The sequence below is a fragment of the Quercus lobata genome, chromosome 4 (assembly GCF_001633185.2).
Source record: "Quercus lobata isolate SW786 chromosome 4, ValleyOak3.0 Primary Assembly, whole genome shotgun sequence".
Classification (NCBI taxonomy): Eukaryota; Viridiplantae; Streptophyta; class Magnoliopsida; order Fagales; family Fagaceae; genus Quercus; species Quercus lobata.
The window spans coordinates 45952427-45970051 of NC_044907.1; the positions used below are offsets into that span (position 1 = coordinate 45952427).

Below are 17625 nucleotides of genomic sequence, written 5' to 3' on the forward strand. Positions count from 1 at the left end.
AGAATATTTCCTCTAAATTTTTTAGGATAAATTGTGGGTACTAGATAGAGTAATTTGGCTTATCTCAATTGTCAAATCTTAAAAGCTCCGAGCTTCTCTATGAAACCAGGTTGGGTTTATCTCTTGGCCAATATTTGTTTTAAGTACTTATGTAGAATCTGTACCATATCTATTTACTAGGGGACAAAATCCATTGAACCAAGTCATCTTCCTCAGCATTAACAAAACCAAGAGGAGCCCAATTATGACTTGATACTCATACCTCTCAGAATTATCTTCCACTAGTGATAAAGCTGGCAAAACCCATCTGCTGCTCTATTGTAGCCAGTTGGAGGAGGCATGTTGTCATCAATGTCTAAAGGATATAACATTTTTCACAATTCCTGACATAATTTGTTCTGATTAGTGCAAAATAAAAATGGACTAGATTTAGGTGAAATTAATGTTGTTCTAATCACAATAGGTGATCGACAACTTGAAAAAAAAAAATTTGTTGTATTAGTGTTACTTGACAGTCAAATATGTGTACTCTATCAAAGACATTGAATTCAGTATGGCACTGTACTATACCTAAAGACAACTTTACTTGAATTGTTATTTTTTACTTCAGGTCATTGACTGATTCAATGTATTAACTGAAGTGCAACCAAGATAAAAGAGCAACCCAAAAACCTGACCTTCATAACCCATGTAAAATCCAAACACTTTAATAAAACAAGTGACGTATGTAGTCCATTGACTCCATTCGAATAACAAAACATTAAAAGGAGCCTAAAAACCGGTGGTTGCCTAAAATCACACTGCTACTGTTTTCCATACTGCATTCCAGCCCATTAGGAAATGTGTAGGGGGAAAAAACCCCTGCCAAAAGTCACTTTGATTTTATTTATTTATGTATTTATTTTTCTTCTTCTTATGTGTGCAGACTGCAGACAATGCAAGAAATTGTAATTACTGAACTGTGTCCTTGTATAGATATGGCTGGGCATGCTTCCCACACAATATATGTCGGTAAATTACCAATAGGCAATACATACGAGGAAATGGGAAATTGAAGACATCTTTACAAGGTTAGAATTATAGAATTTTCCACAACTATTTTAACTTCATAGATGTTTTTAAATTAATTTTTTTTTTTTAAAGTTTCATGTGTTGAGTTTCTATTTTCAAATAAATTTTTTTAAATCTAAATTGCAAATTTCACTCTTTAGCTTTGACTTGTTTTTAATTCATTTGGTTGATTGGAAATTTGGAAAAGTTTGATGTGTTACACAGTACAAATTTATGCGAGGAATTTGTAAGCCTATACAGCTTTGACTTGTTTCTAATAAATCGGGAGAAATTCCCCCAACCACCCCTCATATTTTCCTCTAGTATGCATGATGATGCACCATAAGGACCACATACATCATATGGACACTATCCTTGCCACTCTCAAGTAGTTGTAATTTTTTTTGTCTAGTTCACAATATTCATGATCTTAGAAATTTATACATGTGGACATTTACACTATGTTTGGATGGGTGGATTTTAGGAAGGATGGAAAAATTTTGGGAGAGAATAGGAGAGAAAATGAAAAAGGGTGTTGTTTGGTAAGGAGGGAGGGAGAGGAAATTTTTTGGTGGGGCCCAGGCATTTTCCACCCAACCCACCTAAAACTTGTCTCTCCAAAATGGAGAGAAAATAGGGTGGGAGGAGTTTTATGGGTAAATGACAAAATTGCCCACTGCACTAATTTCGTCCCATTGTCTTTTTTTTTCCCCCGCTTTTTTTTTCTTCTGCCTACTTTCCTAGGTGTTTGCTCCTTTTAAGGCATTATTTATTTTTATTATTGTTATTTTCACTTTCTGAGAACGATGCCTACTCTTTTTTTTTTTTAATCCTTTTTTCTTTTGATTTTCTGGGTTGTACGTAGTGTTATGTTTTTTTTTTTTTTAATTAGACATGATTTTTTTTCCTGGACATAATTTTTATTGTTTCATAAATTTGGGTGATTGTTTTCTTTTTTTTTAATTGCTTGTCATTTTTTTATTTTAATTGTGCATCATTTTTTAATAAGGGTATATGAGTAAATTTATACAAACTCACTTTTTCTATCCCTCCATTTTTTTACTCTCAATCAAACAAAAAGGAGGGAAATTAAAATCTTTTCTATCCTTCCACTTTTCTATCCTCCCACAATTTTCTATCCTCCCATTTTTCCTCCCCTCCAACCAAACACACCCTTAAGTAGCACTTAAAATGGTCCTCTTATGATGGATTTATGTGACAATAAGCTTAAAATGGTCCTCTAATGATGGATTTATGTGATAATAAGCACACACAAATGTGGGAAGTGGCATTGGTTCCAACATCAAGCTGATTTAGAAAGGAATGGCAGCTCCTTATCAAAGCAGATGGTTCCAAACATAAAAGAAAGTACAAGAGAACACCCTTTCCAAATAACAATAAATATCAAAAAATTTAGTTAGTTGTCACGTTTCAAAACAATGCTGAAAACTAACATCTTGAGTGTCTAAAACTCAAGTTCCAAGATAAAACTCGAGTTTTTAAGTCTCAATTTGTAAGCGGATGGGTCTGATGTAGAAAAAAATCCAAGTGGAAATTGAGTTTTAAAGACTCAATTTCTATAAATTGCAGAAAAACGCCGCTATAGGGCTTAAAAACGCCGCTATAGGGCTTAAGGGCTCCCAGAACCTGGTATAGAGTGATCACACTTATAAAAAAAATTTGTAGGAAAACGCTGCTATAGGGCTTTAAAACGTCACTATAGGACTTAAAAACGCCACTATAGGGGAAAATTTTTTTGCATGGAACTCAAGTCTTAAAGACTCAAGATCTATGTGGCATTTTCCGTCCAAATCGTCCAACCAAACACTCGCGAAGCGAGTTTATAAAACTCGGGTTTTAATTATGGATCTCAAGTTTCTAAAACTCGAGATGCTATTTTTCTTAAAACTTTGAAACGTTGCCTAACTTACTACTTTGAATCTCTATTAACAACTATTCTGCACGTTCCCTCAAGTACAAGAAGTGGCATTGCACTCCAAGGCATTGATAGGGAGGGAATGTGCAGAATAACTGTTAATAGGGATTCAACGTAGTAAGTTATGCAACGTTTCAAAGTTTTAAGAAAAATAACATCTCGAGTTTTAGAAACTCGAGATCCATATTAAAACCCAAGTTTTATAAACTTGTTTTACGAGTGTTTGGCTGAACGATTTGGACTGAAAATGCCACATAGATCTCAAGTCTTTAAGACTCGAGTTCCATGCAAAAAAAAAGTTCCCCTATAGTGGCATTTTTAAGTCTTATAGTGATGTTTTAAAGCACTATAGCAGCGTTTTTCTGCAAAAATTTTTTTAATAAGTGTGACCACCCCATACCAGGTTCAGGGAGCCCTATAGTGGCGTTTTTAAGCCTTATAGTGACGTTTTAAAGCCATATAGCGGCGTTTTAAAGCCATATAGCGGCGTTTTCCTGCAAAAAAAAAATTTATTAGCGTGATCACCCCATACCAAGTTCTGGGAGCCCTATAGTGGCGTTTTTATGCCCTATGGTGACGTTTTAAAGCCCTATAGCAGCGTTTTTCTACAATTTATAAAAATTGAGTCTTTAAAACTTGATTTCCACGTGGATTTTTTTCCCTATCAAACCCATCTGCTTACAAATCGAGACTTAAAAACTCGAGTTTTATCTTGGAACTCGAGTTTTGGACACTCGAGATGCTATTTTTATGCATTATTTTAAAATATGACAACTAACTAAATTTTTTTATATTTATTATTATTTGGAAAGGGTGTTCCATTGATAGGGAGGGAAACTTTTTTTTGGAAGCTTGTGATACCACAAAAGCCCAATCCAAAGCTATAGCTAAGCAGATAGCAATACTAGCTGCAGTCATAAAAAAAGCAACACAGTTGGGGTTCTCAAATATCATTCTCCTCATCAACAGTAAGGAACTGAAAAACAGTTGGCAACAAGTCCAGGAGACCCATTGGAGTAGTAGAGCACTGTTTGCAGATCTTAGACAATTATGCTGTGTGACTAATATGGCTAAAAGTGCAACAAATTCTCGCATTCATTATTTTTTATCAGAACATTCAAGGTGTAATGGATATGTCTGGTACTAACTAAAACATTTATGCTTTGTACTTTCCGGACCTGGTATCAAAAAAGAACATTATCAAGCTCATCTGGATGAGTTGCTGAGAATATTATGAAAAAAATAAAGCTTTAAACCTTTAAACCCTTGATTCCATATTACCTATGGGGCATGGGCTTGGGGAGGGAAACTTTTTTTTTTTTTTTTAATATATAATAAACTAGTAACTTTTCATTAAACTGAAAAAGATCCAACATCAGTTTCTAAAAGAAAATCCAACATCAGCCTTCCAAAACTCCCAGACTGAAAGGGGAAGGGAAGAACTGTTACAGATCAGTACTGAATTATAGACAGCAGCACTTAGCCATATTATTGGCTACATTTTTGAACTCTCTCTTAACCCAAACAAAAGAAAAACTTAAGATCAAAAAGGCATGCAATATAAAACTTTCATCCAATGCCATGTACAGTGGCAAATTCATCTAGAGCTTACCATATCTGTGGCATTACTAATAACACAGTAAATGCACCATAAGTTATTAAAATGTCTATGAAAAATTTCTCCATAGTGGATATCACATGACACTATGTATAATCAACAATCAGTTCAAAGTGCATTTCAGGAATTGATAAAATAAATTTCAGCCTAGAAGGATATGCTTTTTTCATCACTATGCTAATAAATTCTCAGAATCTAATCTAGACACTCTTTACAACTCTTAAGTTCCCTCAACTGATTTTGGGGGTGCAATCGTTCATTCCAGAAAAATGTGATTAGCAGCTAAACTACTTCATTTTCACCCAATAAACATTAAAAAAAAACAATTGTGTATTTACACCAAAAGCTACAATTCTACAAAAAAAGGTAACCATGCTAGTCTTCATCAGAAATCTTTTGCTTCAAAAGGTAACCATGCTAGTCTTCATCAGAAATCTTTTGCTTCTTCCACTTATAGGCAGCTTCCAAGATTTTAAGATTAGTCATCTGAGTTTCCTCAGGGAACATATAATCGATGTATTCCTCATACCTGCCAATTTAAACTTGTTAGTACTGGCAAATAAGGAAAAGCCTAAAGAGTGTAAGGAACACAATTATATCAAATCTTAATAAGACTTTTATAAGTTAACATACCCAGCCGGACCATCCTCAGACACCATCTGCCTCCTCTTTTTCAGCTTCTTTGGCAGCTTAGCCTGGACTAAACTAATATCACCAAGCTCCCCAAAACTGCTCTCCATGTTCAGCCACTCTTCCAGTAGCATTGCTCTTTCCTCTTTTAACTCAGGTGCAGATGTTCTGTAGTAGTTAATGGCTTTCTCAAAAACCCCTGATTCATAGAAAACAAAAGAAAAGGGTTAGAGCTTGTTTTATTTGTGATGGAATTTAAACACAATCAAATTATAAATTAAAAGAAGTAAACAATAAGATTTTGCCAAAAATTCCTTACTTCTAGCATGCTGAATGCATTGCTTCTTTTGTTCATGATGATGCTCCTGGAGATCATCTTCTGCCAAGTCTGAACCCTTAGCATCCTCCTCCATGGCAGATGCCTCAAACTTTGCATAGCTTATCCAGACCTTCAAGTGCTTAGTTCTGTCCAGAAGCCTCTCATAGAGCTCTCTGGTCCTTTCAAATTCACCCTCTGATATTTCAAAATCAACATATGCCTGTCACAAAATAAATAAATGTATTATTACCAATTATCTAAAAATCAATTTAGTCAACAAGCTTTAAAAAAGTATGCCAAAGCTTTCTTACAATCAAGTCAAATTGCTACACTAGTAACCAAAAAAGTGATCGTCACATCCGCAAAATTATGGGATATCAAGTGGCAAAATAAATCAGACTATAAGACAGAACTGACCCAATTTAGGTCACAAAAAGAAATGAATGAACTTCATTTATTTATCAGATAGGGCCCCTTTTTCATTATTTCTGGAATAGCAGGATTAGGAATCAAGAAACAATAACTTCTTTCATTTTTATGAGTAACAGAAAATTTACTGAAAAACTATGGAATGAATCAAGAAACAGCATCTACAAACATCATCCTGAAATAACTTCTTTCATTTTTATGAGTAACAGAAAATTTACTGAAAAACTATTGCATGTACCTTCCACAATAACTCTGGCATATCCAGTGCTGGTTGGGCAATTGCAAGCTCAAAGATTGCCCTAGCTCGCTCAGTCTCACACAAAGATCTCTCTAACTCCGCATACTTGCTCCATGCATAACAGTTTTCAGGCGCCCACTCCAAATACTTATCATAAAGCTTTCGGCCACGGCCTATATTTCCAAGCTGAAGCTCTATCTCAATATACTTCTTGAATATCTATTGGGTTAAAAAGCAAGATCACAAGTGTGAGAATATGTGGAATATGCCAAATATAGTACATATATAAACTCAATCAGTAAATGACCTTATCTTTAGGAGCTTTGCCAATTGCATTTCCCAGGATTTGTCGTGCAGCCTTGAGATTTAGCTGCCGGATCTCAAATTGAGCAGCTAGAAGCCATAATTTTGCAAAAGAGAATTTCTCATGAGGAATGAGCTTTAGACACCCCCTGGAAAAATTAACAGTAAGTGAGCAATCTCTTCAAAGTCACTTGGGTTTGTCCACCCGTGTGAATCATACCGCCTCGTGTAAACATCTAAATTACAACCTTGAATTTATTTTGGCCACACACAGCAACAAATACAAGTGAAGTATGAACAATATCATGCAAAAGCATACATTGAAAACAACACAATCTGTTAGAGCTATCTGCCACAATTTTTAAGTCTAAACATAAACTTTATGCAGTACATCAACTTTACCAACCACAAAAATAAGTTGTTGACAATCACAAACTTACCTATACACATCTCTTGTGCGCTCCACATCTTCTGCATCAAGCTCTTCATACAATGCATAATTAATCCTAAAAATCACAAACAAAAAATCAGCAACAAAAATTGAGCATCCGAACTCGAATTAATCAAACTTCAAACTGCATTCTCAACCACATTACTTACCACAAATAAATATATCGCTGCCAATACCGCTTCTCCTCAGCAGGAGGCACATTCGAAATGGCTCGCTCGTACACTTCTCTAATCCTATCCTTTTTCCCAACATTCTCTTCCAATCGAATAAAATCGAACCATGAATCATAATTCAATGGATTTTTTCTCACTTCATCTTCATACTGAAACCTCCTCTTTCCCACTATGGCATCCTCAATTCCTTCCTTATCTCCATACTGTTTCTCAAATGCTACAAATTTTCTATACAAGTCCTCAGCCCTTCCTTTCGGTATATGATCAAGAGCGAACTTGTAGATAGACCTAGCACGCTCTGATTCCTTACACCGCTCTTCGAATTCGGCGAATGCAAAGAATAACTGCTCGGCTTCTTCATCGTCAGCGAGTTTTTCAACGGCTCGTTCATAGACATTCCTCGACCTAGCAGCCTCGCCATTCTTCATCTCGAACTTGGCGTAGCGAATCCAAGCAGCGACCTTAGGGTGACACTGCACGAACCGCTCGAAAATCTGCCTAGCTCGCTCTATTTCATTGTAACGGAGCTCGAATTTGATGTAGGAAAGCCAACCTTGCTGGTCCGGCATCCAACTCATCCACCGCTCGAAGATCTGTCTGGCTCCGGCGACATTGCCAAGCATCTCTTCCATGTGAATGTACTTGTACCACAACTGATCCACTCTTGGCAAGAGAGTGACGGCACGGTCCCAAACGTTCCTCGCGTTATTTATGAATTTATTCTTCATTTCAACCTCGGCGTACTTCAACCACAGCGTGTGGTTCCGATAATCCACCTCGAGAGCTCGTTCCCAAACGGAGCGAGCTCGATTGAAGTCCTTCTGAGACTCCTCCCACTGCGCGTACTTGATCCAAACACTGATATTCCATCGCACGCGGCGGATTAGGTCTTCGAACTCCTTCCGCTTGCGAAGCCGGTACTCGGAGAGTTCAATCGCGTCGGTGATCTTCTGCTTCGGAGGCCGAATCTCAGCCTCTTGTCGTTCACGCGCTTCACGGAGGATCTGCTCGGCGGTAATCTGAATCGGCGCCGGAGTTTTGTTCTTGACACGTGTCGGTCTCGGAAGCTTCACCTCCGTGTCCTTGAGGGTTAGAAACCCTAATGTAGGGCCTGCTTCTTTGGCCATGGTTTTGGGCTTACGGGGCAGAGAGAGAGAGAGAGAGTGTATGTGTGGGGAAGAAGAAAAGCGATGGCGCGGAAAAGGAAGGACTTTGGTTTACGGACTCTCTCTCACTATTGCCGTAACTTATTAACATATATATAGGGATATAAGTTAGGTCGGCTGCCTTGGACTCCTAATACAAGTATTTGGTAATTGACTTGGGCTTGTGGCAATTCAAGTCACACACACGGGCCCAGTTCAACAGAACCTAAGGTGATGATTGGTTCTTAAAAAATGGTGCATTCACTTTCATTTTCGCTTTTCTATATTCATTTTAATAATTTGAATGTAAAAAAAAAAAAAAAAAAAAAAAAGATTCATTTTCACATTTGAGTCTATTCGGAAATCAGTTTTGAATGTATAATTTGAGTTCAGTTTGGCTTTCGTTCTCTATTTTAGGAGAAAAGCATTTTTTTTTTTTTTTACTTACACAAGTCACTTCAATTATTGTGTAGGTCAGATTTGAAAGGACTTAATAGTTGGTGGATTTTTTAATCATTTTTAAGAAATTAACGAGAATGCCACTCTACTTGTTTTCACTTAAAATGAAAAACACTAGAAATGTGTATTTAAATCCAAATTTTAAGATACTAAAAATGAAAACTAAGTAAAAATATACTAGTTTTTTCAGTGGTGGGTCTTACAAAAAACTAAAAATAAATACATAAAACACCAACTTTTTTCTCAAATCAAACACCCTTTAAGGAATTACTATAACATTATTGAACTCAAATTCAAGAAAGACGAAAAGTAATTCTCTTTTGTTGAAAAAAAAAAAGTGTTTGATCAATTGAGCTAGGCAATTCAAGTAACTATGGACCTCTCTACAACTAGCCCATCATCCAACATGGACAAGAGCAGAAGCTAATCACCAATCGATAATGCCAGTCTGAGCCCAACCAAAGTCCAAACATCCTGCTAAGCCCAAGCCCCATGGCTCAAACTTTTTGCATGGATTAGGGGCCGAATAACCAAGCCCTGCCTGCTGAGCCAACCAATGTTACATAGGATTTTTGATTGTCTATGAGTTTCTTAAAAATTTGCTTTTTGCTTTTTCTTTCATCCATTTGTGAACTCTATTACCTAGGAATTTTTTTTTCCTAAAATTTGAAGATTCCCATGATCTATAAGCTAAAAATTAAAAATTTCAAACATGAATAACTAAATGAATTTTAGTAAACAATAAAAGAAAGGCGCCAACAAATGAGAGAACATATCCTTACATTGCACAGTTTTAACAAGAGTTTGAAAAATATACCATATAGACACTAATTTAGAATCCCTAAATTAGACTAAGTTGACTACCCATGACTTTACTAGCAGCAAGCCTTTTGTAATAAAATTTAGGTGTGGGTATAGTAATATGTAGCTTGGGGTTATAAGGACATGACCCATAATAAATGAGAAGCAGCCATGCAGGTCCACTAGATCGAAATTAAAAGATCCTACCTAAAATTTTTTTTTTTTTTTTTTTTTGAGAAGCTACTTACAATTTATTATTATTATTTTAGAGAAGACCCTACTTACAAAATTTAGAAAAGAAAAATAAACTATAACTTGACAGAATTCAATTTTGATATTAGACAGATTTATTTTTAGTGGTAATGTTGCCTTAAATAAAAAGAGGCAATGTGCAAACACACAACACAACTAGCTAGAGTACTTCTTAGCCAAAAAAAAAGCAAAACTTATGTATTGATTGCTACCATAGATCCTATTTGTAGTATATGTTTGGAAATAACTTATTTAGTATTTTTTTAGTCTGTAGAAAATGTGCTAAAGTATACTTGTACTCTAAAAAAGTAAGAAAAATATAAGAAAAAGTAAAGTTTTAAAAAGTTGTACATAAAAATTAAAAGCTAAAAAAATTGAGCTTATAAGCATTAGCCAAACAAGCAATTTACTGACTACAAAATGGAATAATATCAACAAATTGATGCTCCTTAACCTAAAAAATAAGTTAAGACATAATGTTATATTTTTTTTGTTTTTTTAACACTTTTTCATGGCTGTTGATACTTGACATGATTTGTTGTAATTTGTATACTGAAAGAAAAGGATGGCAACAACATCAAATAACCAAAACCAAAATTGACATTGATTTATTTTGGACAACTTGTAACTTGGTTTTACAAAATCAGACCCTCAACTTAGGCTACTTTCCTATACATTTTTTTTAATTACGAATTTTCTATCATCCAACAAGTCATTTAAGTATGACATATTAACATAAATAACATATCAAACACATTTAAATAATCAATACTCCCAATACATACTTACCAAAAAAAAAAAACTCCCAATACATATGTCTTTGCCAATATAGCAAAATTTAAACAATCTCTACATTACTACATTTGTAATCAAACTAGCTCAACATACATTTGGCCCATACGGTATAATGACTGGATTGTTTGAAATTTCAAACCCAGATTTGAATTTGTCCAAACTTAATTTCAGAAAGAGTTGTTCAGAATTGGTTCTTTTGGAGTTGGACAGACAAAAAAGGTCACCCCTTAAAACATCGATTGATATACTTAAATTTAATACAGTAAATAACATAGAACGCACTAGTAGTTGTGAACTCCAAAAGAATTATGGCAATGTTCTTAACAATTAAGGCAGGAGAATTAAAATTCTCATTAATCAATAACTTGTAGCCAGAGAATTGCAGCATGTTGGGAGCTTAGAATGGAATTTCAAGAAATCTCTCTAATGTGGAAAAGGTTTTAGGAAAAAAATTTTGTAGGTGCAAAATGAAACCCATACGCTTATAAGCCTAATCCGGTAATCTTTTAATTGTTTAGCAGAAGAAAAAGATTGCTATTAGTAATAAAGTTTTAGTGGAATTTAAGCCAATTAGTAACATGACTAGAAGACAAGAAAATAGCTAAATGTGAAAATTCATGACTCTGGAAACTAGTGATTACTACAAATTTTAGATGTCATGTCAATTTATAGTCAACTAACTGAGGTTTATTTATTTATTTTTTGGATAAGTAAATTTTGGCCACAAGGGAAGGGAGAATGGGAATGGGAAAGGGAAAAATACCTGAGGATATTCACAAAAGATCTGCACATTGTCACAAAATTTGTGTCTCTACCATTCAAAATTTTAATTTTTAAATTATATGTACACCATTGGGCTATTAAGATATTTTAGATTGATATGTGTAATCATTTTTTGATAAATAGATTGATGTGTGTAATCTAGGACTCCAAGAGCTTGTGACTCTACTTCAACACGTTAAGCATCACAGCCACATTGATGTGTGCAAAGAACACATTTTGGTCCCAAAACATTTCAATAAGCTTATCCAACTACTTTCAATAGAAGATTGTATTATTATTATTATTATTATTTAATTATGAGATTTTGCTAATAATTGTTTATTTGATAATCTTTTGGGTAGACAAATTTGTAGTTTCTACAAAGAGAATAATTGCAATAGATTATCAATAACAAATTGATTTCCTAATTGATCCAACTAATCATTGTTAGGCGACGATTGATATGAAATTTTGTTTGTTTGCAAAGCATCTTTATATGAGTATATTTTGATTCAGTATATATTTATTAATGTATTGAGATAAACAATGTATTCAAGAAGAGAGATAATGATCATACCTTATATACATCAAAAGAGATAAATTGGTTTGGGATTAAAGACAACATTAAAATATAAGGCTACAAGTTGAAGTTTTTTGAATAGTCTAAAAACTTTACTTTTCTCATTCCTTTCTAGCTATCATAATTAGAAAAAGTTAATCCCACTATATTTTTTTTAAGAAAAATCCCAATATATTTTATCACTACAAATTAGCTCATAATACGTGTTGATGAAAATTTTAATATAAAGAGAAAGTAAAAATATATAATTATTTATTTGTAGAGAAACAAAATTTCATTACTTAAAAAAGAAAGCAATATAACATTTTAGGGAAAAAAATCATTGCCCTTTTTTGGTTTGGTAAAGAGTTATATAAAAAAAGAACGTTTCTTAATTAATAGTTTAATATATTTAAAATGAAATTCTCTTATGAGAAAAACATTTACTACATATGACTAATCCTAATATATGACTTTACGAATATTTTAAAAAATAAATTATACATAATATTTTACTATAAAATAATCAAGTATTCCTACACATCACTTAGGGTTGCCACTAGTTACATTAAAAGCTAAATTCTTACCAATATAAAAATAAAAAGAAGGTACCCCACATCTACAAGTCTAGGCACATCCAATTTTACACCTGCCAAGTTCTGATTAGTGCATAATTAAAAGTGTCAATGGTGAACTCATGTGAAAGTAACAACTTAGCAATGTGTCTCCTAAGTATTGTTGACTCCACGAAGCACAAGCCTCTTGACTATGAGTAAGGACATCCTTCAAACCATATAAAAGGCATATGAACTAGTCACACTACCCAAAAGAAGACTAACTTCAACCTCTCCATCCTATCCATTGTTGAGACAATACCGCATGTTGCACAAGATCATGCAGTGATTATGACATTAAACGACAGCTCACACAATATTAGTTTGGCTTCAATACATGCATAGATAGTAGATTAAGTATAAATACATATCACTGTAGTACAGATTGGGGTATTCAAATTAGATTGATTTCATTTTGCAATTCGTCAACTCTTGGTGCATCCTTCCTTTCTTTCTGATGCATCCTTGTTTTCTTCTTCTTCTTCTTCTTCTTCTTCTCTTACTCATTCCTTTACTGCAACACACTTCATTTCCTACATATTTGTCACATGAACAGGTAAGGTTGACAAGTTGAAAAGAGTGATCTTACTATCTTATAAGAGTAATACGGCCTCTTTACACACACACACACAGCATCGTCCAAACCACCACCACCCCAACCTCTACTTTAAAATTGCTTACAGTACAGCCAAATATATAAACAAGGACCCTCAATAAAATCTTGAATAATAAATATATTATAAAGAACAAAATTTATTAATCAAAAAAGGCTTGTACCCCAAGTTCACGAAAATCTTGAATGATATGTAGCCAAAGAAGCTAGCTTAAAACCCAAAATTCTGGCCATCTCCTCGTTATCAACCTACCACACTGCCCGATTCTTAATAGAAAAACCTTAGTGGTAATACAACCTAAAATATAGGCAAAATTTCACCTTTCAACCCAGAGTACCAGCCATCTCCCCTTCCACCAACCTCGCCCCCACTGAAACCATCTCATTCTCTACCCAAAATTCACCTTCAAACTAGACATAGCCTCAAAGCAAAGCACAGAGTGAAGATAATGAAGCAGATCACGATTCCTCCATTTTCCCAAACAGCAAATCCGTCCAGCATGTGGAATAAAAATTCTTATATTATATAATCAGGCACTTCATAAGCAAAATGAAGGCAAATATGAATAATTAAAATAGAAGACACATAAATGTAAGCAGACCAGTAAATTGTAAAATCAGAGTGACGCCTGGTTATATTTAAAAAGAGGTAGCTCCTAAAATTCAGAGGTAATAGGAAAACCAGCAAAGTCAGCATTCTTTCCAGTAAGTTCTAATAAAATCTTCTCCACCAGTCCACCTATAGTCAAATGAAAGGTTGAATCATCCCTTCTTTCCAGTGTATTAATTATCATTTTTGATGGCTTTTTAAAGAATATAAAACACAATTAAATCACAACATGGTGTTCTACAGGTATGTAACTCCCTTCTTTCTGTAAACTAGCAGGTGCTACAATATGCAAGCTCTTCTCCTACATTCAAGTGGACCACCATTCTCTTCTCCTGGGTCCAAGGGGATAAGTTGCTTGGGCACCCCTCTAGTCTCCTTTCTTCTGTCTATTTTATTCAATTCTCCTTTCTAACTTTCTCATGCTCTGAGAACAGATATTTATTATCAATTTATCAAGATTTGTGCTACATGTTTGACATATTTTCGCAATGCTTTATTGCTCACCAGCATAACCGTATGATCAATAAACAAACACAATACAAGCAATTTTGCAGGTTTACTGATTTTTTCAATAGGTAGTAATTTTGCAAGTTTAATGATAAAATGATAAAAAGTACAAGTAGAGACCAACTGGCAAACAAAATGCACTAACCAAGAGTAAGATCAATATACAAACACAATACAAGCAATTTTGCAGGTTTACTGATTTTTTCAATAGGTAGTAATTTTGCAAGTTTAATGATAAAATGACAAAAAGTACAAGTAGAGACCAACTGGTAAACAAAATGAACTAACCAAGAATAAGAACTACGAGAGGTGGATAAGCATTATAGATGATATCAAATGCAGAATACAATGAATAAGCATTAAGCACCACACATGCAATCAGAGGTCTCTAAGTCAAGGAGCCACGGTGACGACATGTAAACAGTTACACAAGCAGTACTAGTAACTAGCAATAAAATCAAGAACCAAAAGCAGATTGATAGTCTTTTCAACACTTTTTTTTTTTAAAAATGACTTAGTAGTATAAACCATAGCATGTTTGTTTAGGAGAAAGAACACAACAGTAATAACAGAAACACTTTTAAACTTGTTAATCCAAATCCCTTGATAATAAACATGAGATTGAGCCCAGCTAAACATGAGTCAACAGCATTTCTCAACTAGATACAACTCTCAAAGGCCAAAGATAGGATGCCATAGCAAGATCACAAATGTTGTAACCAATTCTCTGTCAAACAAATAAGCTTCTGGTCATCAATACTAAGGTTTAATGTAGCACACAAACCAACAAAGACCAATTAACTTAAATCAGGAAAGTAAGAACATGATATTGGAATGGTAACATGCTCACTAGACAAGCACTTGGCTGCTCCTTTTCAACATTCTCAGCTTTAGAGCTTCTTTCAATCCATTCTGGTTTTTTTTTTTTTTAATTGAAGTCATGAGAGCTCAAATCTAGTTTTTTGAACACTACCAGAGGGACACACAAGCAAAGAAGGATTAAGTTGGCCAAATATTGCTTCAGTTAAAATCGTCAGACTTGGGTATGTGCACAACAACCATCCACTTCCAAATACTAATATGTAATAGAGCCACAAAAGGTTAATCTAAACTTGGGATAAAAAGATGATGCTTTTAGCAACACTATCATGCCTACTACTGAACTAAAGGAAAAGGAATAACAAGGGTTTCACTTCATCCATACCACTAATGACTTCATTCTCATATACACACCACCATCTGTTTAGCAAGACACCAAGTTTGCTCCATCAAGTAAAACAAGGCTCTCCATGAAAGTAGCTACATATGAAGGATGTTGGATATCAGGATCCTTCTTCTCATGTAGAGTTTCAGTGTCAATCAATTCAAACTTAAATTCCTGAATATTCATTGGATTAATGGTGTAGCAGTAGGAAACCAGAAGTGAACCATACTCGGTAAAGGCAAGGCAATAAGGTGCTTTTTGAAATGGTACAACAAAAATTTTATTCCAAGACTCAACCACACCATACTTCTTCATCACCCATATGGAGTATAGGCAGCCATATTTTTCAAGTGTAGTGAAAGTCAGTTTCCCTTTGAATAATGCAATACAGTAGGGCTTGCCAGTATAATTGGGCAGTGCTAGCTCTCTGAATGTCTCAGTTTTGACATCAAATGACATAATAGACCTTCTCCGACGAAGGCATTGTCCATCTATGATAAGTGCCATCCAGTGCAAAGCTCCACTAACAAATGGGGCTGGCTCAAGCTCGTTAGGGTAGAGGATAATACTGTTTGTCAATGATATTTCAACCCTTCTCCATGAATCTGAACTTAATGTGTACACCTCAATCTCTTGTGCAAAAGAAGGAACAGATGAAATCCCCTCAAGGGCATGTGTATGACATAACCATTGTCATGATCATGATCATTGTTGATGTTATTAAGGTGGGTGGAGATGAAATCGTGACTGGTGATTAAGGAGTCCATGGATTTGGATACGCACCTTAATCTCATCACTGATTTCACCGGTAGCCTTTCCATGATGTTCGGTACGATGTCGTAAGGAATATGGTCATTCTTCCTGTGTCGGAGAATCGGTGGTTCTCTCATTTGGGACATTTTACATTAGAGACAGAGAGGGAGTGAAGCTTTGCTTTGGGAAGGAACTGCTGGGTTGCTTGCTTTTTGTCTTTGTAGTTTGTAGCCTACAGCTTTGGCCCGTTTCACATGAGATTTCCAGTAATATTGTATAAATTTGGTGGAAATACGCGTAAGTAGAAAATCAGTAAAAATATTTAAACAACAGTTTTTATTGTTTAAATATTATTACCAACATTTATATTTTTAATTTTCATCACTCATAAATCTTATTTCATCGTGATTACTTATTTACGGTGGATCTCACATCTAAAAAGCATGTTTGGCCAAGTTTTCATTTTCAGTTCTCATTACCCATAACTTTTTTTTTTTTTTTTTTTGACGAAGTCTCTCACTTTTTTTTTTTCTTTTTTTTGAGGGGGAAAAAAACTGAGCTTTATTAATGTGAATGTGCTAAATCAGCTTGTACAATAGGAAAAATGTGTGACAGAACATCCTCCATCCACACTAAAAAATTTGGTATACTTAGAGCATATTTAGCCAGACGAGCTACAACATTGCCATCTCTTTTAGTATGAGAATATAGCAATCCATCAAAGTTTTGGGCAAACCTTCTGACATCCTCAATCAGTAAACCCGTAGGTGTTAGGGCTTGTGAATTCCCTCACAAAGCTTGTATCACCTCCATTGAATCTCCCTCCAAAATAACGCGTCGAAAACCAAGATCTGTTGACAAGGGATAGTGTCATTGCTGGTGCCAAGGATTCAATCTCCACTGCCTTGTAAGGTTGGTGTTTTATCTTTGCACATGAGGCCAGCACCAAACCATTTACATCACGAATTACTACTCCTATACCAAACCATTCAATCTCTCTCTCTCTCTCTTTTCTTTTTCTTTTTTCTTTTTTTTTTCTTTTTTTTTGATCATAATGTTAACAATGTATCATTTGGAAGCTCAAAGGTTCTCAATATAGTTTCACTCTCAATAGTTTCAGGTACATTCTCAAAAAAAAAAATAGTTTCAGGTAGTTCACCTTATGTTCTTTTTTTATAAATGTAATTGGTTCCGTGTCATAAATTTCAAAATTTTTACTGCAAAAAGATAGCTTCACCTAATTAGTCATGTATGATAAAAGGTAATAGGATTGGATAAGCATTATGAAAAAAATAACGTTTTCAATTGTTTAGGAAGAAAAAAAAATTCTTAAAGTTTAAGGATGAAAACAAACATCATGCAAATTTTAGATATGGAAACAATATTTTTGCCAAAATAAATAAA

General features: G+C 34.5%; 1 protein-coding gene across 1 annotated transcript; it reads right to left on the reverse strand.

Annotated features, from left to right (window-relative positions):
- Positions 1 to 4744: 4744 nt before the first annotated feature.
- On the reverse strand, positions 4745 to 8389 carry LOC115987084 (crooked neck-like protein 1). The gene is made up of 7 exons (XM_031110536.1): positions 7124 to 8389; positions 6964 to 7029; positions 6528 to 6672; positions 6221 to 6439; positions 5554 to 5773; positions 5238 to 5433; positions 4745 to 5133 (listed from the first exon to the last, which is right to left on the reverse strand). The coding sequence occupies exons 1-7, from the start codon at positions 8272 to 8274 to the stop codon at positions 5022 to 5024; spliced, it is 2109 nt and encodes a 702-aa protein (XP_030966396.1). The 5' UTR covers positions 8275 to 8389; the 3' UTR covers positions 4745 to 5021.
- Between the last annotated feature and the right edge of the window lie 9236 nt (positions 8390 to 17625).

Excerpts from the sequence above, each read along its gene's own strand:
- LOC115987084 (XM_031110536.1), bottom strand. The coding sequence starts at position 8,274 with ATGGCCAAAGAAGCAGGCCCTACATTAGGGTTTCTAACCCTCAAGGAC. Across the intron at positions 6,673-6,963 it reads CGCACAAGAGATGTGTATAG|GGGGTGTCTAAAGCTCATTC; the intron begins GTAAGTTTGTGA and ends TAATTTTTCCAG. Across the intron at positions 5,774-6,220 it reads TGCCAGAGTTATTGTGGAAG|GCATATGTTGATTTTGAAAT; the intron begins GTACATGCAATA and ends ATTTTGTGACAG.